We start from the raw sequence: 24,414 nt of genomic DNA on the forward strand, positions 1-24,414 counted from the left end.
CCTTCTGGTGATTCTGATGCACTTCGATTTGAGAACCTGCTATGAGGTAATAGGGAGCCATTGAAAGTTTCTTTCTTTCTTTTTTTTTTTTTTAACAGTGGACCGATGTGATAAAAATGACTATTGTGCACAGGCAATATATTCCCATTTAACAGGATCAAATCACCTAACTACCGACAAGCTTCCAAAGTTGCTGGCAGAAGCCTGCTCGTTGATCCTTAATGATCTCTAGGCACAAAACGGAGGGGCTAGCGCTTAGGGCTCCAAACACAGTGCTCACCTACTGAGTGAGGTAAGAAAGGCAGCGCAAGGCAATTACAGGTGCTGGTTTGGGTACTGTTTCCAAGAAAGCCTTGGGACCCGGCGGCCAGGTGATGCTCAACAAATTCCTCACCTACAAGCCTGTCACAAACGTAGCCTGCAAGATAGAAAAAGAAAACCGTGTAGGGAAACCGGAAATGAGGGTCTTAGGGGTATAGAATCTGGTAGTGGAGGAAGGGGATGGGATACGCGGGGGTGAGGAGAAAGGGAGGCCCTTCGTCGCTGGGGGTGGCTACACCCCACTCGTGTTCCTTTAGAGCCCCGGCGCGGTCGGCCGGCGGGGCGGGACGCAGCGCCTCCCGGAGACAAGGGTCCCTCCGCCTCCGTGCGTTTGCGGCCAGGGTCCAGGTCACTTCTGCTCCCTTTATTGTTAGTGAGAGATGGGGCGTTTCCTCACCCTCGGTACCTCACCGGGGACGCCCCGGTCCGTCTCATCCCTGCTCTGGCCCTCCCGCGAGCGCCCCGTCGGCCGGCCGCCGCGTCCCGGCCGCTGTTCGCCGTGCCCGCCGGCCGGCCATTGTTCGGGCCCCACCCCTGCTGAATATTCACGCCGCACGGGCTCCTCGTCCCGCGCCCTCCCCAGCTGGGTTCGGTCTGGGAGTGTGTTTCCGCTCGTTTTTCCTGCCGGGGAAGGAGAGGGGGAGCTGTTTTCTCTCTCCTCAGAATATATTTTCGGTGTCCCGTTTCTCCTCCTCCCTCGCCGCCGCCGCCGCCCCCTCCCTCCCCGCCTCCCTCTCCGCCTCCGCCCCCGCCTCCCGGGTTATCTTTGTCTCGCTGCCTCGCGCTCACTCGCTCAACTCTCGGCGGCGCCGCGGCCCCACGCTCCGGGCCCGTCCTCCAGGCGCGCGGCGCGGGGCGCGGGGCGCGGGCGCCGGGGCCTGAGGCGGCGGGCGACGCCCGGGGGCCTGACGGCCGCCCCGCGCCATGGTGTGAGCGCCGCTGCCGCCGCTCGCGCACGCTCCGTCTGCTCTCCGCGCGCGGCCCGGGCCGGCCGAGAGCAGCGACCAGCCCGCCGCCGCCGCCGCCCCCGGCCTCGCGAGGCGGAGCCCCGGCCGCCCGCTCCCTTGTGAGGAGACGCAGTCGGCGGCCTGGCCTGTGAAGGAAATAAATAGAGAAACAGATATATTTATTGGTACTATTTTGTTTGGTGGCAAAAAGGGAAAATGGCGAACGACTCCCCTGCAAAAAGTCTGGTGGACATCGACCTCTCCTCCCTGCGGGTGAGTGGCCACGACGGGCCCCGCCGCGGGCGCGCCGGGAGCGGGGAGCCGGGGCCGCGCCCTGGCCCGCCGGGCGCTCGGGCGCCGCCGCGGGCAGAGCCTCGGGCGCGGCGGCCCCTTTGTCTGCCTGCGTCGGCGTGTGCGGGGCGGCGGGGCGCGACCCTCCGCAGACTCCCCCACCTCGCCGCGCCCCGCGCCCCCCGAGCCCCGAGCCCGGGGCGCGGCCTTCGGGCGCTGTGGGACCGCGCGAGACGAAGCCCGCCCCGTTTGCAGTCGCTTTTTCTTTCCAACTGCCCCGCTGTATTTATTCATTGTTGTGCTGCTTTTAAATTCTAACCCCTCCCCTCCTCTTCTCTAGGATCCTGCTGGGATTTTTGAGCTGGTGGAAGTGGTTGGAAATGGCACCTATGGACAAGTCTATAAGGTCGGTGTGAGCCGCCGTCTTTGTTTCCCGTGGCACGTTGAAACTTCTTGTTGGGGAACGAGGAGAAGGGTGATAAACACGCTGCTGACTGGAGGCCACGCCGCTTGGCCAAAGTTGGGAAAGGGGTTTCGCCTTGTAGTCCCTCTGTTTTTAAACAGGAGTTTATATGCAGGCTGGCCTTAGAAGACCTCACTCATTTCCTGGCCTTGAGATAAGGCAACAAGCTACATTCTTTGGCGTGCACTTTCCTTAAGTAAAATGGGAAAACATTTTTCATAAGGCAACCTTAATTCTTTCGTTTTCCCCAATTCCGGCCTTCTGAGTTTGTGTGTGTTAATTAAAATTCAGTATAGACAGGCCTGGCTTGTGATTATACCAAACCACTGTCTTGGTCTTCTTGAAAATGGTCATCGTGTTGCTTCGTTTTAATGTTTGCCAGGTGCTCAAGGTGAGGAGTTCGGTGTTACCTGGGACTGCTTCCTAATAACTATCATACATGCTGATGGATACGTACATATTTTGGGGAAGCAGGGAGGGGTGTGTGTTTGGGCAGCAGGAGCAGGAAGAATTACAGCATTAGGATTATAAAATCTGAATTCCAGGAATAACCTGTTTGACAGGTGTGTAATTGAAACAGAGATGAGGGAGAGCAAGGAGTCAAGAGGATGCCCAGATTTCACACCCACCCCAGGCCTTTCTCTTTTTTAACAACACCATCCCCCTCCCCACCGGTAAATGAAACTAACAAATCTGGAGACTATGAGTCTGCTCTGAGTAGCTGACACCTGATGTGACTAACAGTGCTGTTCATTCTATTCAGAGCACATTATAGAGCTTCTGAAAGAGCTGTAGGTAATGGAGGCGCAGGCCTTGAAGATTTGAAACAGAATGTTAAATTTCCCCTGTCCTGATTTATTTCTTATTGCTGAATGCTTTCTAAAAGTAATGTGCACTGGGGGTGTTTTCTGGCTGTTCGAATGGGTACAAGGAGCTAGAAAAAAAATGTTATGAAGCAGGGCTTTGTGGTTCACCATGAAGAATTGTCATTGTCTCATTAAAAATGGAGGGAGGGGGTTGGAAACTGACTGTAGACATTTTCTTAGGCCAAATTAAGTGTGGATCCTATTGTCTCTTTTATGCTTAATGAATAGGGTTTATCTGTCCCTTGAACGCCTCTACCCAGCCCCAACTTCCCCGGGCCTGGGCTGTGTACTGGGCTGTGTACCGGCCTGCGGTCGGAACTTGAGTCAGTATTCTTAGGTGATCTCAAGTGAATTAGCATGTGTTTTGTTGGTTAACTGTTGGGGCTGTGGCCAGATTTTTGAATTTGAAAGAAAGCCCTGTTAACTCAGCCTGCTGGGCTCGACAGAATTTGGAAGCCTTTGGAAAATTTTGGAAAAGATTGTGTTGCAACTCACTGAGTGGCCTGGTAACTGGCTCTAAGGTATTCTCCCCAGCCCCAATGTTTGTTTAAGCCCCAGTCGGTTTTTTTCTAACCCAGTTTTTCTGGCCAGATCTAAGTGGTGAGTGTACTCTTCCAAGTGAGTTAGCCAAAGCTTGTTTTTGACCTGGTTACACAGTAGTTGGATTGTTTGTATCTTCCTTTGTCAGCATGGATGGGTGGGAAGGGGAGTGAAGTGAACTAGAATCCAACAGTCCATTTTTAAACCGTAAGAAGAAAGAATGAAACCTGAATGAGCTTTAAGTGGCTTTAAGAGGTGGGAGTTCGTTATGGTAACAGTTTAGGCAGGATCATTGTTAAATTTTCCCCCCTCTTCATTTCCTTTGGTTCCATCCTCTCCTTCCCCCAAGCTTTTGAAATAGATTTGCTGAGCGGTGCAGTTGGGAAGCATTTGGGATACTGGCAGTGACACAACTCTCTGACTACAAAGTCTGTACAGTTGAGAAGAAATTCTCAAATTATGCAAACCTAACAAATTAAGAAATCTGTGCAAATGTGGCATACACACACAAAATAGTGCCCGAGATTTTGCTCACCAGCAGTTCTATTTTATTTGGAAAGATCAAGCATATACAAGGAGAGAGGGTAGATCACCCAATTTAACAGTTAATCAGAACATGACTGATCTGGTTTCATCTATAGTCTTTCTCCATTAGTATTTTAAGGTTAAAGCCTAGATACCATTTTACCCATAAATACTTCAGATTGTATCATTTTTGTTTTTTAGATAATCACAGTGCCATTCTGACCCCTAAAAAGTTAATTCCATAGCATCCAATATTAAGTCTTAAGGTTTTCCTAATTTTTCATAGACACATTCTTACTATCAACAATATTTATGAACTGGTACTGGGAAGTTCAGTCTTGGTAGTTGGTAGAAATAGGAGAAGCAGTTAATATCTGCATTTGCATCTTTCTTTCAATATCTAATTTCTAAAATGATTTATATTATGCAGAGGAGTTTATTTGGGATTTGTTGGTGTGATTTGCCTATGGTGGTTTTGGGATTAGATTATTAACGCTAGTATCTGTTTATTACTAAACATCCACTAGTGTGAATAGCATCTGAGTTGGGAAAATATTTGTGATAACTTGTTTATAAAGAAGCTTTTTTTCTTAATGTAAATTCAGGTAAAATACTTTCAAGCTGAATAACCTGTAGCCCTAATTTGATTCATTGCTATATCTTTTATTTTCTGTTTTTTGCTATAAACTTTGTATTTTTTAGTGATTGTGGTGGCTTATTTTGAGAATGCTATATTTCTGTGAGGCAAATGAGTAAAAAGAGGGAGTTTCTGGGTTTTGTTATGTTTTATGAAAGTGGCTTTTTTGGGGAGTGGTTTATAATTTTCTCTGTGACAAAATTGGTAAATCATCTGGGTATAGTTGAACAGTATATAACTATCTGAAAAAATAGTTGAAACACAGAGTATGTCCTAGTTAGAGAAATTTATTTTTTGCATTAGGTTTCTGAACGATCACTGAGAAGGATACTCATAAATCAAAACTTAAGAAAAATATTGTGAATTTCAGTTGATAGGGTTTTATGCAGAATACCATCTGTTTATAAAAAAGTGTTTATAAGATGATCTTGTGCATGTTAAGTATATCTTAATTATTTTCATCAAAGGGGGACAGTGACTATTTAAAAAACAAAACCACAAAAAATAAGATCTGTTTTTGTGTTATACTGAGTTTTATTATTTTTAATATTTACTTGACCGTTTTTGTTTTTCCTTGGAGTTATGGTTACCCTGTTATTTTGTATTTTGTGAGCATACAGTGACTGGTGTTCTAAATGTCTTGACTAGGAGAAGGAAAATCCTACATCTGGAAAGGTACTGCAGGTAGTGAGAGGGGAAGTTAGGGAGTTTAGAATCAGCAGGTTCAATGTCTGGGATCAGGTCTTGCTCAGAGGAATGAGGGCAGCCTTTTTGGAGGGTTGAGCATCTTGACCTTGTCCGATCTTGTCTTTGGAGGAAAGGTAGGCTGTAAACCTTGGAAGTTGAGGAGGAGAGTATTCTGGGCCCAAAGATGTTAAGCAGAAGCCACACTGAGAGGTTACCGCTATTTAGCCATTTAGGGCAGGGTGCTAAGGCTGTCCCCCTCATTTACGGAAGAAAGGGGGGAGGGGTGTGAGTGACAGAAAGGCTTAGGGTGACCTTTTTGTGAATGACAGGAGGTATAAGGAGTAGTGGGCATCTGGGGAGAGATTATTTGCTCATGAGTTAAGGAGAGCTGTCATTCTATGAGAGGTCATCGAAAATTTTGTTGGGTTTGGAGACCCCTGGGAGTAAGAAACCTGATTAGGTGATATTAGGTAAAGGAGCAGGTAAGATGGTTGGCTTAGGACAATGGTCCAGAAGAGAAGATGTAAAGGCTGGGACAGGGTAGTAGCAGTGGCAGTAGAGAGGAAGAGTGTTGGGCTGGATTCTTGGGCATTCTGCCTTGGTCTAGGTCAACCTGCTGAAATCAGTCATTCTCTGCGGGTTTTGGTGTGGCCCTTTAAATGGGTACACTGTTTGCCCATTGGATTAGGAGGAGCCTTGGGATCTGTGAAAGTGCTAAAATTACTTTCGATTGCTCAGCAATAAAGTGCTGTATAAATTATGTGGCTTTTAAAAATCATTAGTCTAACATTTTGGATCAAACACTTAAAACTTTTGTGAGGGTCTTCTCTAAATGTTACTTACCCCTTAAGTGTAGGATCTCTTTTTAACGGGAGGTAAAGACATCCAGGGGGGTTAAAATGCATTTTGAGGAACTAAATGTTTTCATTAGAAGGAGGATTGAATTGCCACTGAGAGGCATGTACAGACTTGTTCTGAAACATAGGGCTTCTTCATGCTGGAAGAATTCTGGACTTGGGTAAGGTGGGAGGAAGCCAACCCCCTTGAACATGTATTGGAGTGTAGCTCTCCTAAAAGTTATCAGCCCCAAATTTCCAAAACTTTTCTATTAAATAAAATCACAAAATAAAGGCTTAACAGAAAATTCAGCCACCAGGTAAAATCCTACTCATGGTGATTTTAGAATTTCTTATTGCTTGAAACTTTTTATTAAATGTTCATTTGCATATCTGCAAACTTGTAGTTCTGCCTTTTTTTCTTAACCAGTTTTGGATATATGTATATTTCTACATATTGAGATAATTCAAAAGTATTATCTGTGGGCACTTTTGGTGCAGTGTGTGTGTTTATAGATTTTGTGGGCTGAGACTAGCAGGGCAAAGACTTTGAAATAATGCATCCCTGAACAGGTGTTCTAGTATATGTGCTGCCGAAGCGAGCACCCTGAACAGGTGTTCTAATAAGCCAAGGAATAATCATCTAAGGAGTTTTATTCCCAGGGAACTAAAAATATTATAAACTGGAGATGGATGCTTTAACATTAATTTCATCCGTGGTCTTTTCTTTTCTTTTCTTTATTAGTAAATACTTGGTCATCTGGTTTTGGTCATCTGGTTGTGAACAGGTGCTTAAGCCAAGAGATTACCTACTCTTTAGGGCATCAGATGTTTTCCATCTCTTGAGTTGTTTTAAGTTTATGATGCCTGTGCTTCTCATCATTAGTATTAGTGCTTTCAGTTTTCTATATTTAATCATTTTTAAAAATTGTTAGACAGCAATAGGATATTTATTTTTTACTTTATTTTATTTTTCCCCTCACCCCTAACAATGGGATTTTTAAATAACTGCACAAGTGTACTGCTTTCAGACCCACTTTGTCCAGACACTGAAGCACAGCTGTTGACCAGAGGGCAGCCCTAATATGTGATAACCTGCAAGGCTCACTCTCCGTCGTATATGTGGCTCTATTACAGACATTGTACCCAAGTGCATACCCCATGACTGTTGACTGTATTCGAGGCAAGGGCTTATTCCACAGTAAGTTTTTAAAAATCAAACAATTCTTATTCGAATTTCTGATAATTTGGGGGCACCTGGGTGGCTCAGTGGGTTAAAACCTCTGCCCTCTCGGCTCAGGTCATGATCCCAGGGTCCTGGGATCCAACCCCCACCCCACCCCCCCGCATAGGTTCTCTGCTCAGCAGGGAGCCTGCTTCCCTTCCGCTCTGCCTGCCTCTCTGCCTACTTGTGATCTCTGTCTGTCAAATAAATAAATTTAAAAAAAAAAAAAGAATTTCTGATAATTTTAAGGGTGGAAACAACTTTAGGTCACCATCTTACCTTGTGAAATCAGTGCTTTAAACACTTCCACAGAGGGGTGCCTGGGTGGCTCTGGGTTAAGGCCTCTACCTTCAGCTCTGGTCGTGATCTTCGGGTTCTGGGATCCAGCACCGTGTTCGGCTCTGCTTGGTGGGGAGCCTGCTCCCCCCCCCCCCCCCCCCCCCCGCCTACCTCTCTGTGTACTTGTGATCTCTGTTTGTCAAATAAATAAACAAATAATTAAAAAAAAACTTTCACGGTAGTGAGTGATCGCAGATCATCTGATTAACTACTTGCAAGTAATTGCTTTGAGTAGTTACTACAATCAGATTTTACATGAATTCAAGTTGGTTTCTTATAATACTAGCCTGAATTTCCAGTGTTTAAGTATTAAAATATATTTAATATATAATTTGGGACCAATTTATGATCAAGGGTAGAGATTTCCAAGTGTCTATTTAGCTTTTGGAAGATTTTCTCGGCAGTTACTTGGCTTTCATAACATGATCACACCAGAGTTGAATCAAGATAAATATTTTGGACATAAGGAGGGGTGGCTAGGAGGAGAACAGAGAAACCCAGGTGATGTATTGCCAGTGACCAGTGTGGCATCCATATGCTCTTAGGTTTTATAGTGCTATATGACTGTTCACTGGACAGAATATGATACTCTGTTAGGAAGCTGGTTCAGTAATAAAAGTCCACTGGCATTATTCAGAAGAGAAGTGATGTGGGAGGCACTGAGTTGGGAGGCAATTTTCTGTAAGAGTTTCAAAAGAAAGACAGATTGATAAGTTTTAGGATTTTTGGAAACCCTGACATCTCTGTGGCATTATGAGGAACTTAGAACTAGGTTGGGGAGACAAGATGCAAAACGACTAACCATGCAGGGCTAGTTTCATGCCACTTCCAGTTCTCACTGTGCTCTTGTGTAAGCTGGGTCCTGGACACTGTTCAGCATGTTGGGTGTATGTACAGTGGTGAACGAAACAGGCAGTTTGCTTACCCTCAAGGAACTCAGGAAGGGCAGGGGGATGGACACAAAATGCTAAGCATGTAATATCCACTGTAAATCCAGTAGTCTCCATCTCCTCAGTTCCTCTGCCCAGCATACTTGAATTCAGACACAGTATATGCACTTGCTATGCACTTGCGCATGAACTGGCTCAGACTTCAAGTGCCCTATTTCAGCCTCAGAGGGCTTCTTTGTCCCTTAAAATACAGTACAAACAAATGACTAGAAAAGTGAAAGAAAGTAGACACACAGAATACCAGCTTCAGTCTTTTTATTATTAGATTGAAAAGCCATAATATTACATTGTTAAATTGCTATAAAAGTTTTTACAATTTTTCTCAGTTCCTGAAATTATCTCCTTGTGTACCGGTAGTCAGCCGACCACACTTTGAGGAGCACTGAACTGGCAGGATTGATTCTGCACTTGGGCTCTTTGTGAGCCATTGGGCTGATCTGTTGCATAAGTAAGCTGGAGAATTGGGGCCATTGTCCAAGCCTAGCAGGTGTTCTCCTACCCTGGAGAAGGAGGGAGCCCAGAGCACGTGCTGCCCACAGCTTGGTGCTTAATTTGCCTTTCAGCCCTGCGCGTTATAACTATCTCAGATAGGGCCTGATGCTGACAAATTATCCTATTAAATTTAAATAATGAAGAAAACCCCCACACTTTTACATTATGACTTAAAAAGTTTACTTTTATTTTATGATAAATAGGGCTTTAAGAACCTATCAAAGTTATGAATGCATGTGGTTGCAGCTGAATAATACTGAAGTTCTGTCAGACCTTGGAGTTTTCCTATTCCCAAGAGGACATCTATTTTCAGTTTTTAGTTGCCATCACTGAAACTTACTTCTGTATTTTTAAATTATTTACTCATGTGGCTCTTGATTTATCAGTGTTAAGCGTTTCTTGACTTCTTGTAATAGTAGTTAAAGTTGTTGAACTATGGATTTTGAACTTCTGAGTAGTTGAAGATCAGCTCTTAAACTCACCTCTTCCCTTAAATGAGTACGTATATCATAATTTTGGGTTAAGATGATAATTGTTTATATTATCGTGACTATGAAAATACCATTTATTTCTGAGCCACACAGTCTAATATGATTATATTTCCTTTTTAAAACATCCCTTCCCCTTTACATTGACACACTTTTTTTCACTTGTTTAGTTTTTTGTATAACTGTGATTACTTTCTTCCCCAAATGCCCTAAGAGATACATCAAATGCCCAGCAAAGTTAAGCCTTTGTCAACAGTTTTTTCCAACACTTAAATATGTCAGATGACTTTTTGTTTCAGATAACCTATTGATTCCACTTTTTTTTTTCCTCCCAGGAGGTACACCAGAGCTGGCAAGGTATGGTTGCCCCTTAGACCTGGTACAAAACTGTTCCCTTGGATCATTTCTGTTTCCTGGATATGAGAGTCTTCTTTTTGGATTTGCTACCTTATTTTCTTGAAGCACATCCTCTAGTAGCTTAATAAGAAAGGGTGCATGGCCTGTAAAAGTTTGAAGTCCTTGGATGGCTGAAAATGTCTTTATTTTTCTTTTGCATTGTATTTTTATGTAATCTGGTAGAAAATATTCTAGGTTAAACACCCATTTTTCCCTTGGAATTTTAAGACATTCCTCTTTTGTTTGAGTGTGATCTGTTTTAAACTTCTTTAGAGAAGCTTTTAGGATTTTCTATTTATTCTTGGTGCTGTTAGATTTTATGAGTATCCTTCATTGTCATTCAGTATCCTGAGTACTTAATGAATTCTTTATATCTGAAGATGTCCTTTTTTTCCCTTGGAAGTATTTTTGTTCTCCCCTCCAACTTCTCTGTTTTCTCCTTCTGGAAGTTCTCTTAGTTACCTCTTCAATTTATTTTCTGCTCTTCTTTACTTTTTTTGGGCGGGGGTGGTTCTTTTTGCTCTTTTATTGTGCGATGTCTTTGACTTACACATTTCAGTATTTCTCTTGGGCTTTTAACTTTATCGTATTTTTAATTTATATGAGCAGCCCTCTTTCATACCTTTTTTTGGTTTTTAACTGCATGTAATCTCTTGAGGATATATGTCATCTATCGAAGGGTATTGAGTATAGGTTTTTTTGTTAGGTTGGTTTTGTTGTTTTCTTGTGCTTCTCAATTTTTTTTCCAGATTTTATTTTTCCTGTTTATTTTGGTCTCTGTTTAATGCTAAAGATTATCCTTAAGTGCCCGGATATTCCTAACTGTTTATATTTAAGAGTAAGGCACTAGAAGTGAATTGGATACTCCGTGTGTATGGGCAGGTGGCTGTTGATTGGTAGTGCTTCAGTGTAGGGAGGGCAGGTGGGGATCAGTATGTTCTCATGGATGGGGAACCCCACTTCTTAACACCAGTAGATCTTTTCCTTGGGGTCAGTTTCTTTAAGAAGAACACTCAGAGGCCTGGCTTTGCCTAGGGTGGCCTATCCATTTGTTTATTGGAGTTCTGGGATTCACGGTGTAGGAATGAGGCTGGAGCTTCTGCAGTCTAATACTTTAACTTTTCAAACCTGTGTCCAGCACTATGTCTCACATCCTCTCATCTGGAGCATTTGTCCTTCGGTTTCTTCAGAGACTAAACCTCAGGTTTCTTACAGATACGGTGTGATGTGAAATAGTCACCAGACTGTGAGATTGAGAAAGAGGTTCTGGGGCATTCAGTCACTAAATACCAGTGCTGTGGATTTTAGCCATATACTTTATACTTCGTGGTATCAGTTGCTTCCAAATGATGATCTTCTCAGGGCTCTATGGGGGCATATTGTCTCACTTGGTGTCCCGAAGCAGGCACTTCAGTTGTAGTGTTTTCCTCTTTGCGAAGTGAATTACCTCTCCTTCCATTTTTAGCTGTCAAAACCTGATAGAAGTGATTTCTGCTGTCATCTCTTCCCCTTTATCTCTTTATTCTTCTGTTTATTGTCATTTTCATGGGAATTAAGTCTTAAGACTCATGTGGTCAGTCCACCAGGTTAGAAGTTAATTAGTCATTGTATCTTTGATTTTAAACTTATCTTTGATTTTATTTATTTATTTATTTATGTATGTATTTATTTGACAGAGAGAGACACAGCAAGAGAGGGAACACAAGCAGGGGGAGTGAGAGAGGGAGGAGCAGGCTTCCGGTGGAGCAGGGAACCTGGTGCGGGGTTCTATCCCAGTACCCTGGGATCATGACCTGAGCCGAAGGTAGATGCCCAACAGACTGAGCCACCCAGGTGCCCCACTTACTTTTGATTTTAAACGTGTATTTTACTGAGGCATTTGCTACTTTTCCTCCAGAACAACAACAGCAGCAACAACAATATTGAAAACAGTGTCTTAGTGAATGACCTCTGGACTGATAACTTGATTTGGGAGATGCCAGCCCAGGGAGATGATGATGAGGGAAAGTGAGCAAGGTACAGAGCAGTGTACTATTACATGTATCATGAGGCTTGCTGCTGCTTGAGTAAGTTTTGAAGAGAAATGAGTTTGTTCAGTGGGTTTGTTTGGGTTTTTTTTTTAAAAGCTTTTTTGAAGTACATTTTAATGTGTCATGAAATTCACCCATTTCAAGCTTACATTTCAGTGGCTTTTAGTAAATTTGTGTGGTGGTGCAACTATCACCATAGGTCAGTATTAGGATACTTTCATATCCCAGCAGGATTCCTCATACACATTTACAGTTAATCCCTACTGTAGCTCAGAGCCCCATCAACCACTTATCTATTTTCTGCCTCTATAAATTTGCCTTTTTTTGAACATTTCATATACATGGAATTATACATTGTATAGTCTCTGAAGTCTGTTTACTTTTACTTTGCATAATGCTCTTGAGGTTCATCCATGCTGCTACATATGGTAATTTGTTCCTTTTTATTGCTGAATAGTTTTCCACTATGTGGCCGATGCTGTGTTTTGTCTGTCTGTTCACCAGTTGATGGGTCTTGTTGGGGTTTCTAGTTTCTGGCTGTTGTGAGTATTGCATTCAGCTGGTGTTTTGGCCTGGCACTCTGGACTTGTTCAGAAGAGCTGTGCAATGGGATTGCATCTTGGAGCTTTATGTAGAATGGGGTAGGGATTTACCTGCCTGGGTCTTTCCCATTTCTCAGCAATATAGCCAAATACCTCCTATGACCCTGTGTGTCTGTCTGCTTCCCTGAAGCCTGTAACTTCCCCACTCTCATTATTAGTCATCCCTGGGTTTAAGTCATTTCTTTAAACATGAGTACAGTTTCTTATCTCTGTAAAGACAAGCTGTTCACTATCAGTGAGGTCATTGGTAACAAGAACCAGGCTAAACCAGTTTTTCCTTCTCACTGTTTTTTGGGGGGATTCCAATGTGCAATAGCCAGCCCATTTGCCATGTGATACTAAAGACAGGAGTGTTCTTTTATCCTGGGCAGGAGCTATTGACTCACCATGATTTAAAAAGCAAAACAAAACAGAATCTATTATCTTTGGCCAGAGGATGTATACCAAGTTAACTATAAGTGATTTGTTATGGGGGAATATGAGTAATCATGTGATTGTTTCAAGTGTACCTTTTAGAGTAGTTTTCTCATTTTTATTCTGAATACTTTTATGATATCTTCTATTAAAATTAAATTTAATAATGTATACTTTTTGGAAATTCTTATGCTTATCTGATTATGATAGTAACAGAATACTGTTGACTACCAGACCCTTTCCCCCTCTTCCCATCAGGTGTTCTGAGACTCTCTGTACGTAACGGCTATGTAGTTTTATTATTCTGTTTTGAGATCTCAGGTTAGAGACTGAATATTACCTGAGTCAGGGCTGTACATCCCAGGGACATACAGTTTATTATTAGGGATCCCAGGTTAGGCTCTGAGTATTACCTCAGGTTGAGGATGTGCATTCAAATGACGCACAGTTCATTCATCTGCTAGGGCATGCCTTAATTCCAGGGTCTTTCCTCTTTGAACTTTGCATATTGGAGCATTTCTCTTCTCTCTATATACATACAGTCTTTCATCCATTCTCGTTGCTCCTTCCCTTAATTACTTTTTACCCTTCAGTGATTTGAGGGCTCAATATCTGTTTGTGTTTCATTGCCTATAGATAATTTTGAGCCTGCTCTGCCAGTCATGATTCCTTTCAGTCATTCATTACTGAAGTACTTAACGCATTGAGGGTATGTGCCAGGCACCATGTGGGGCTTGCTCACTGGTAACAGTGAGCAAGGAGAGCAGTTAGTCAGCTTATGTTCTTGTAGAGCACATGGCAGGTAAGCAGTTTTAAGAGGATGATCTTGCAGATGGGAGAAGAGCAGGGCCTATGGGAGTATATAGCTAAGCTGGATCTGACAAAGTAGATACGGTTATATATGCAATGAAACTTTTGATTTAAATTCAGATTCTCTGGGTGAGGCATAGATGGGTGAGGAGCAAAGAACAGTGGGCTTGTTTTGCCATGGAGCTTATGATTCATCATCTTGGTTAATAAAACTTTGAATCAAGATAGGAAGGGTGTGTTTCATTTATCATGGTAATTGCTGGCCCCTTTTAGTTTGCCTTGAGCCACCTGTCTCTTGGGAGGCCTTGTACCATATATCTGTATATCTGCTGCTGTTTTTTCGTTATTGTTTTGCATCTCCTGTATCAGTTAGGGGTTATTAGCTTATCCGTTTAACACCCTCAACATCCTTGGAAGAGAGGTAGGATGGAGAGGGAGCTCACATCAGACCTCAGAGTGTCCTGTGAGCAGCATCTGGAATAATACCCAGAATATTTGGTGAATGGATGGCCCAGAGTAGGCCACATTTGCCCTATACCATACACGTAGGAAAGATTACTTTATTCAGCTCCTGGTCCTCCCCTTGATCTTAGGGCTGGAAGCAACCTCTGTAAAATAGGAATGATGGTGTGCAGCTTTGTGATAATTCACAGTTTTAAGCAACTTTCTGGAGTTCGGGTTATACAAGGAAATTATTTAAAGGATGAAATTTTGCATTTCAAGTGTTACATATTTGCTTTTTGATAATGTAAACAAAAAATAATTTTCTTTTTCAGAGCATCCTGAGTAAAATGGTTTTGTGGGCTTTTTTGAAAATAATTTAGTATCAAGTGAAATATTTCTAACCTTTCTCTAATGATACTGGAAAAAAGGACTTTTTAATTACTGATGCTAACTGCCAAGGTGTGAAATTCTTTATATTTTATTTAAGCAAAGCCTCAGTCATCAAACCCAAGATTGAATTAGACATTTTATTAGTTTCCTATTCAATTAGCTGAAAATACATATTCCTTTTTTATTTATTATGTGAAAAAGGTGATTTAAAATCCTAAAATTTATATGTAATTTTTTTCCTTGAGCTTTAGTTTTAGTCTCTTTCATTTTTTTCTGGCTTTCAGTACTGAGGACTTGGTCTCATTGGTAGATTGTCTTTTTTCCTTTTTGCTGCTTTCTTTTGGAATAATTGAGTGTTTTATGATTCCATTTCCTGGTTTATTAGCTATAACTTCTATTTGTATTGTTTTATTGGTTACTTTAAGGTTTGTAGTGCACACTTCTCAGCTATCACAGTTTACCTTCAAGTGATAGGTATAGTGTAGGAACATTATAGTAGTATCACTTTCATTCTCCTTTCTGGCCGCATAGTACTTTTATTACACATTTTACTTTTATATATGTTACAAGTCTTAAAATATGTTTTTTTTTTTTAAATAGTCAGCTGTCTTTTAAAAATACATAAATAGTAAGAATAAAACCCTTATACTTGTACCCAGGTGGTTAGCATTTCTGGTACTCTTCATTCCTTGTGTAGATCCATATTTCTCTCTGGTAACATTTTCCTTCTGTCTAAAGGATGATTTTTTTTTTTTTTTGTAGTACAGGTTTGTTGGTGATGAATTCTTTCAGGTTTGTTTGTCTGAAAACTTTTGGAAGATATTTTTACTCTATATAGAATTCTAGGTTGCTCTTTTTTTTTTTTTTTCCTCTTTCAGTATTTGAGAAATGTTACTCCATAGTCCACTCACTTTCATTGTTTCTATTGAAAAATCTGCTGTCCCTATTGTGTTCCTTTGTGAATATATTATACATGTTGTTTTTTTTCCTGATTTTTAAGATTTTTCCTTTTACCCCTGGTTTTGAGCAGTTTGATTGTGATGTGTCTTGGTGTATGTACTTCACATTTCTCGTGGTTGTGGTTTGTGAATTTCTTAGATCAGTGGGTTTGGAGGTTTCATCACATTTGGAAAATCTTTGGCTAGTATTTTTTCAATTTTGTTTTGTTTTCCACCTCCCTTCTCTCTTCTTAGGTTTGGGAACTCCCATTACATGTTTACTAGTCCACTTGAAATTGTGTCACAGCTCACTGATGCATTTTCTTTTTTCCTTTTTGGGCTTCATTTTGGCTAGTTTCTTTTGTTGTGCTGTTAAGTTTTCTTCTTCAATGTTGATTCTGCCATTAATTCCATCCAGTGTATTTTTCATCTCAGACTTGGTATTTTTCATCTTGAGAAGATTTGGGTCTTTAAAAAATATTTTCTAGGTCGCTATTTAACTTTTCAAATATGTGGAATACAGTTATAATACCTTTTAAAATATCCTAATCTGTAATTCTAATATCTATGTCAGTATTGAATTAGTTTCAATAGATTTTTTTCTCATTTTCGTTATGTTTTTCTGTCTGATAACCTTTGAGTGGATGCCAGACATTATAAATTTTACCCTGTTGGGTGCTGGTATTTTTGTATTCCTATAAGGTATCCTTGAGCTCTTCCCTGGGAGTGCATTTAAATTACGTGGAAATAATTTGGTCCTTTTGTGTCTTGCTTTTAGGATTTTTTTTAAGGAGCTCTGGAACAGTGGTTGGTCTAGTGCTAATTATGCTCCACTGCTTAGGCAAGACCTTTCTGATACTCTGCTTAATTCCCCATGATATATGAGTTTTTCAATTTACTAGTGGAACAGGTACTTTTCCCATCACTGTGTGAGCACCTGCATTTTCCTTCTGATCCTTTTGAAACATTTTTTTCCCCTCCCAGCCTTGGGTAGTTTTCTTAAGATCAGATTCAGTTGATTTTAACTTGGCTGAATATGTAGGGATCATCCTCTGTAGAGCTTGGGAGTTCTCTCTCTCTCTCTCTCTCTCTTTTTTTTTTTGGTGCAGCTCTTTTCTCTGGTACCCTCACCTGGAACTCTAGGTGCCTTAGTCTACCTAGACTCCATGCTCCTTCTCCTCAACTAAGACAGTCTGCTGGGCTCTGCTTGGGTTTCCCCTTCTTGTGCCATGCCCTAAACTTTGTAAAGGGAGTAAATCCAGGCAGTCCTGTGGCTTACCTCATTTGTTTTCTGTCTCTCAGGGCTCATTGTCCTTCATTGCTTCATGTCTAGTTTCTTGAAAACCAAAATTTTCACGAATTTTGTATGGTTTTTGTTTTTTTGTTTGTTTTCAATAGAAAGGTAATTCTCTCTGCTGTTAACTCCATCTTGGCCAGAAGTGGAAGTCCAGTGATAGATCTATTCACTATTAATTCCTTACAAGACATCAGCAACATGGCCAACTGTGGAAACAACTCTTCTCCCTTTTCTGATAGGTGTAGTGGTGCATAGGAGGGGGACAACATTGAACACTGGAATTTGTTTATTTATTTCTTTACTTACTTTTAAAGATTTTGTTTATTATTTTATTTTATTTGTTTATTATACACAGAGAGAGAGACAACAAAAGAGGGAACACAATCAGGGGGAGTGGGAGAGGGAAAAACAGGCTTCCTGCTGAGCAGGGAGCCTGATGTAGTCTTGATCCCAGGATCCTGTGATCATGACCTGAGCTGAAGGCAGACACTCAATCTACTGAACCACCCAGGTGTCCCTGAACATTGGATTTTTTTTTTTTTTTTAAAGATTTTATTTATTAATTTGACAGAGAGAGATGACAAGTAGGCAGAGAGGCAGGTAGAGAGAGAAGGAGGAGGAAGCAGGCTCCCTGCTGAGCAGAGAGCACGATGCGGGACTCGATCCCAGGACCCCGAGATCATGACCTGAGCCGAAGGCAGCGGCTTAACCCACTGAGCCACCCAGGCGCCCTGAACATTGGATTTTAAAAACATAATTTTTTAAAAAGAAGTTTATTGAGATACAGTTCACATACCATTTAATTCACCCATTTAAAGTGTACAGTTTAGTAGCTTTTAGCATATACACAGGGTTGTGTGATCATAGCCACATTTTAGAACACATTCATCACTTTCAAAAGAAACCACAGTCCTCACTTCCCTCACATGCCACAGGTTACCACTAATTATTTTCTGTCTTTATGGATTTAGTTATTTTAGACATTTCATATAAACGGAAAGAAAACAGTATGTGTTTTGTGATTGGCTTAATTCACTTGGCATATTTTCAAGGTTCATCCATGTTATATGCGTTGGTACTTAATTTCTTTTTATTGCAGAGTAATATTCCATTGTATAAATATACTACATTTTATCTCTTAATCAGTTGATGGGCATGTGGATTATTTTTACTTTTGGGCTTTTAGGAATAATGCTGCTATGAACATTTTTGTACTGATTTTTGTGTAGACTTTTTATTTCTCTTGGGTATATATCTGGAAGTGGAATTACTTGGTCCTATGAACTGTTTAAACTTTAGAGGACCTGCTACACTATTTTCCAAAGCAACTGTAATATTTTATATTCCCACCAGCAGTGTTTAAAGGTTTCAGTTTCTTCATTTCCTTTCCAATACTTGTAATTATCTGTGTTTTTGTTTGTAGCCATTGTAGTGATACCTCATTTTGGTGGTTTAATTTTTTATTTATTTTTATTTATTTCTTTTCAGTGTAACAATTCATTGTTTATGCACAACACCCAGTGCTCCATGCAATACGTGCCCTCCATAATACCCACCACCTGACTCCCCCAACCTCCCACCCCCGCCCCTTCAAAATCCTCAGATTGTTTTTCAGAGTCCATAGTCTCTCATGGTTCATCTCCCCTTCCGATTTCCCTCACCTCCCTTCTCCTCTCCATCTCCCATTGTCCTCCATGTTATTTGTTATGCTCCACAAGTAAGTGAAACCATATGATAATTGAATCTCTCTGCTTGACTTACTTCACTCAGCAAAATCTCTTGCAGTCCCATCCACGTTGATACAAAAGTTGGGTATTCATCCTTTCTGATGGAGGTAGAATACTCCATAGTGTATATGGACCACATCTTCCTTATCCATTTGTTACTCTGGTGGTTTTAATGTACACTTCTCTGATGAGTAAGGATATACAGGATCTTTTCATGTGCTTGTTCACCATGTGAATTTCTTCTTTGGAGAAATGGTTATTCAGATCCTTTGCACATTTTAAAATTGTGTTATTATTTTAATATTTAAGTTTTTAGAGTTTTTTAAATGTATTCTGGGTAAAAGTCCTTTGACAGATATATGGCTTGCAGAATTTTCCTCCCATTTTTTTGGGTTGACTTATTCCTTTCTTGATGTTCTCCTTTGAAGCACAATAGTTCTTAATTTTGAGTAAGTCCGATTTGCCTTTTTTTTTGCTTGTGCTTTTGGTGTCATATCTTAAGAAACCACTGCTTAAGCCAAGGTTATGAAGATTTACTTTTGTATTTTCTTTTAAGCTTTATAGTTTTAGCTCTTATATTTTCATTCTTTGATCTGTTTTGAATTGATTTTTGTACATGTTGAGAAGCAGGGATACAATTTCATTCATTTGCATGAATGTCTGGTTATGCCAGCACCATTTGTTGAAAGGACTGTTCTTTTCCCATTCATTTTTTTGGTACACTTCCTGAAAACTGGTTGGCTTTAATTGGAGGGTTTCTGAACTCTTTGAAATTTATGGACTCTTATTTCTATTCTATTGATCTCTTTGTTTATCCTATACTAGTACCACACTGTCTTGATTACTATAGCTTTGTAGTAAGTTTTGAAATTGGGAAGTGAGTCCTCCAGCTTTGCTCTTCAAACATACCTATTGATTTTGCTAACTTTTTACTAATCACTGACCCGTAGCACATACTTGGAAGGAGGAACCTTTTTTCATGATAGCCAAACATTTTGTGAATTGGAACTTACTCCTGTCATGATTAAAAACTTTAATGTTTTGCAGACTAAGATCTGTTCATACATATGTCTATTATCATACAGATAGTAGGATTCCGTACTCCAAAACGTTTTTATTTGTGAGAGAGCATATAGAGATGCTCCTGAATCGTCTTACTTCTGCAAATGCATTGAGGGATAATCTGATGATGATTCTTCCAGAATCTTAATGACCCTATAAATTAAATACTATATAGCACAAAAGAGGAAAAAATAAGAAATCTAAGGAACCAAGCTAAGATATCTAGATGTAAAATCTACCTAGATTATCTTATCATTTCTTACAAAAATTTCACTGTAAAAAGTTTATTCCAGAATATATACACATTATATACCTAGGTAACATACCTATCATTTGTCAGGAAAGTATAGGGAAATAGTGTTTCTTTTTTTTTTTTTAAAGATTTTCTTTATTTATTTGACAGAGAAATCACAAGTAGATGGAGAGGCAGTCAGAGAGAGAGAGGGAAGCAGGGTCCCTGCTGAGCAGAGAGCCCGATGCGGGACTCGATCCCAGGACCCTGAGATCATGACCTGAGCCGAAGGCAGCAGCCTAACCCACTGAGCCACCCAGGCGCCCCGGGAAATAGTGTTTCTTAAGAAAGACTTGGGTCCTGAACCACTAAGAAATAGTAGTTTGCCTTGAACTTCAGTGATTAATCAGAAATTTCTGTGAAACCAAAATCTTTATTATGCTTAAAATATTTCACCTAAGAAGAAAAATGATGTGTTGCTAACCAGATATTCCAGTATGACAATGATAAATGGAAAAGTTCCTTATCTCCCATCACCCTGTCCCACCAAAAGTAACAAATACTCAAGGAGCTTTCCATTTCAGTTGTAGTCCTGAAACTCAACTGACCTTGTGGTAAGAGCAAGTTTAATATCTTTAAGAACCTCCCTCATACAATACAGGTAAGTGTCAGGTCCAAGCCAGAGCATTCCTTCACGCAACAGTGGTGACTGTAAGGCACTTTGGATATCTGATAGTGCTGTATAAATGCTGAATTATCAAGTCTTGTCAGGTATAATTTTTAACATTAATTATTATTATACTCTCAAAACATGGTTTCCATTTAACTTTTTCAACTGCTTGTTTATAAATATTAGCAAAAGAGGAAGTACCCAGAACACAGATTTCATCCGGGCAACCTGTTCAGACTAAATAACAGGGAAGGAAGATTTTGCTAAAATACACTTCCTCTGCTTGTGTAGAAACCTTTGTTGAGAAATGATCTTTAACTCTGAGAAAATTATGCCATCTCTGTGCAACGTATTTATAGTTAAGAAAGCAGCAAGAAAGCCCCTCTCCCCTATAAAGTATAGGAAATGTGTTCTATAGCTATCTTACAACTAATCATAAGGGCTCATCTTTGCTTTCATCAGCAAACTATGGGAAAACCATCCTTCTGTGAAGTTCAACACTGGTATCAACCAAGCCCTAATAAAAATGGGAATTAAAACTCCTTTTTAGAACATGTGCGGAATTCATTTGAACATTCTGATAATTACTTCCATGTGTGCTCATTGTCGGTGAGGCTGGAGGGAGGCTTGAAGTTATTTAGTCCAAACTTTGGTAAAAAAATGGATCTAAAAGGTACCTGGGGGTCTTAGTTGTTAAGTGTCTGCCTTCAGCTCAGGTCATGATCCCGGAGTTCTGGGATCTAGACTTGCATCCGAGTCCCTGCTCTGTGGGAAGCCTGTTCTCCCTTTTCCACTCCCGCTGCTTGTATTCCCTCTCTTGCTGTGTCTTTCTCTGTCAAAAATAATAAATAAGTAAATGAAATCCTTAAAAAAAATGGTTTTAAGATTTATTCTAAAGAGGCTGTAGAGGTCACAGATCCATTAGTCACAGAAATGGGATGGAAACCTAACTTCTTCTTGTTAAAAATAAATTCAGAAAATTGCTTGCCACCTAACATTTCTTCCATGAATTCCTCAATAATTTTTCATTTTTCAGGGAATGTGGTAAAAATATGAGGCCATAAGAACTACAAGAACAGATGTATGTGAACACGGTACCTGTGTTTGCTTGAGCTGCCATAGCAAAATACCACAGATTGGGTGGCCTTAACAATAGAAATTTATTTTTTCACAGTTTTAGTGTCTAGAAGTCTATGATCAAGGTGTCCATAGGTTTGGTTTCTCCTGAGGCCTCTTGCCTAGGTTTGCAGATGGCTGCCATATTGCTGTGTTCTCATACGGTCTTTCCTCTGTGTGTGTGCATTCCTGGTGTCACTTTGTGTCCAAATTTCCTCGTCTTGTAAGGCTACCAGTTGACTCTTAATAGCCCCATTTTAACCTCATCACCTCTTGAAAGGTTTGGTCTCTAAATACAGCCACATTCTGAGGCGTGATGATGTTGGGGGGAAGGGATTAGGGCTTCAGCATACAAGTTTTGGGGGTGGAGTGGGGGATGACACAATTCAGTTCATAACAATACTATAATGTGTTTTTTTTCCACAGTAAAGACACAAAAAACAAATGATGTAAAGTAGTAATGTTTTATTAACTAGTAAATAAGACTTTCATTTTTATAAGCTAAAATTCCATGTGGTCTTCTCAGATATACATATAGCGTATTTATTAAACACAGAAATACTACAGAGACTCTATTCTAGATGGTGGAGGTACAGATTAGCAAAAAGAGAGTCTGTTTTCATGGGTTTAAGAAGACAAAAAATATATCAGGTGGTGATAAATGAATGCCTTTTTCAGTTGGCCTTTGCTGGGTAACAAACCGTTCCCAAAACGTGGTGGCTTAAAGCAACCATCATTTTATTTGCTTGTGATTCTGTGGGTCAGTGCTTTGGACTGGGGCCACGCTCTGCATGGTATTCTTTGGCTGGTCTCCCCTAGGGCCCCTCAGGCACCTGCAGTCACCTGTCAGCTCACCGGGAGCTGCACGGTGAAGATGGGCTGGCAAACATTTTAAGTACCCTGTTGTTTTCTTTGATCACTGTTTTCTCTGTCATGTCTCACTTATGTCTCTTCTTCCATTCTTCAATAGGGAATATTAAAAAGGTTTTGGATATTGTGGAAGATTCCATTTTGGGGACTCGAGATGGAGATATAATGCTGACCTTTTAAAATATAATCGTTTTATTGTTTTCTAAAGATTTTAAGTAATCTCTACACCCATCATGGAGCTCGAACTTACAGCCTGAGGTCCAGAATTGCATGCTGTACCTACTGAACCAGCGAAGCACCCCTAAAATATCTTTAGTTTACAAAAAACGCTTCATCGCCTTTAATTGCGGTGTTACCACATGTCCTATTTTACAGTAGGAGTTAGGATTTTTCATCCATTTACTTGGATAGGCTGACAATAGCAAAATGATAAGTCAAAGTTTGCTTTGGGTTTAGGTGTTCAAATGCCTCAATTCCTGTATGGCAATGCTAGACCTGCTTTTCTTAGCTCAACAGGAAGTAGAGTAGGGCTTGGACCAGAGGAAGTCATGCATACCCAGCTTGCAGTTTGTGGGCTTCTCAATGTTGGTTAGGAGAGTAAGTGAAGTTTATTTCCTTCCCAAAAATGTTGATTATGAAGAGGAAATGAGATCTGTCTACAGGTAAACTGACCAGATTGTCTCTGCTGCTTATGTGTTAGAAGATAGAATTTGAAGATGAGTTCCAGTTCTTAGGACAAATAAAAGAAACAGTGGAATTGAGGTTGAAGTGTCTGAATTATGTTAACTCTTATTTTGTGTGTGTGTGTGTAGAGAAAAGAACAAACTCCTGGCATGAATTATTGGTTACTTCTAAAATTCATAGCTTTCTCTCACTAGAGGAAAAGTTGGCATAGGCTCCATAATGGGGCCATTTTAAAATTTCAGTCAGTTGGACGTATGGGGAACAAATGTCTGGGGTATGCCATAGGCAGTGCACAGGCCTTTTGTTTGAGAGCTGAGGGTGTTTCCACAGTGATTTTGGTGGGTTTAGAAAAGAACCAAGATATGCTAAGCTCAGTGAGGACTCATTTAGCCTTTGGTAGTGTTGTTATATAAATTCATGAAAATGGAGAGGTGAAGACTCAGAGAAAATGCTGACATGGGAGGTTGGACTGACCTGTGAGAGATTTGGAATCCACATGCTGTAATTGAGTAAGTGAAGAGAGGGGGACACCTTGACAAATTGTTTAAAAAAAAAAAATTATCTTAAGTTCTGACTCAGATCATTTTTATCTTTATTTTATGTCTACATAGGGAGGTTAAGTAATTTGCCTATACTCACATAGGTAGTAAGCAGTGGAGAAACCAGATATGAAGGCCTTTCAAGTTTTGACTTGTAAGTTTAACACTGACCCATTTGCCAGACTACTTCCCAGGATATTGACAAGTTGAGTTGATGGGCAGGATGTTTCCAGCTAGAGAGAAGGTAGGAGGGTTTGGAGCCATGGGTGACTGTGGGAAGAGGGAGAGTAAGTTAGGGTAGAGTTAAGTGGCAAAGGAGGGCAGATGTTGCCAGCCCTGAACTTTTCCTTTTCTCCCCTTGTTTTTCTGTGCCTGGTTCAGTGCTTCTCAAACTTGAATGCTCACTTGAGTCTGTTGAGGAGTTTGTTAAAGTGCAGGTTGCGATTCACCAGGTCTGGGGTAGGGCCTGAGATTATACATTTCTAATTTACTCGCAGATGGTGCTAAAGTAATTTTACACTTTGAATGCTAAGGACTTAGGCAAAAAAAAAAAAAAAAAAAAAATTAGAGCAGGAAGTGTTGGTAG

General features: G+C 40.6%; 1 protein-coding gene across 47 annotated transcripts in view; it reads left to right on the plus strand.

Annotated features, from left to right (window-relative positions):
• Window positions 1-1,194: 1,194 nt before the first annotated feature.
• Window positions 1,195-24,414, plus strand: part of MAP4K4 (mitogen-activated protein kinase kinase kinase kinase 4) — a 189,601-nt gene continuing 166,381 nt past the window's right edge. For 13 of the 47 annotated variants that reach the window (XM_044263686.1, XM_044263690.1, XM_044263701.1 and 10 more), the window contains exons 1-2: window positions 1,196-1,541; window positions 1,900-1,965. In XM_044263686.1, the coding sequence (XP_044119621.1) occupies window positions 1,485-1,541; window positions 1,900-1,965 (123 nt within the window). In that variant the 5' untranslated portion in view covers window positions 1,196-1,484. Of the gene's footprint in view, window positions 1,542-1,899; window positions 1,966-24,414 lie in introns of all 47 variants that reach the window. The other 34 variants (XM_044263707.1, XM_044263722.1, XM_044263705.1 and 31 more) reach the window with 4 other exon arrangements.

This window comes from Neovison vison, chromosome 8, assembly GCF_020171115.1.
Source record: "Neovison vison isolate M4711 chromosome 8, ASM_NN_V1, whole genome shotgun sequence".
NCBI lineage: Eukaryota > Metazoa > Chordata > Mammalia > Carnivora > Mustelidae > Neogale > Neogale vison.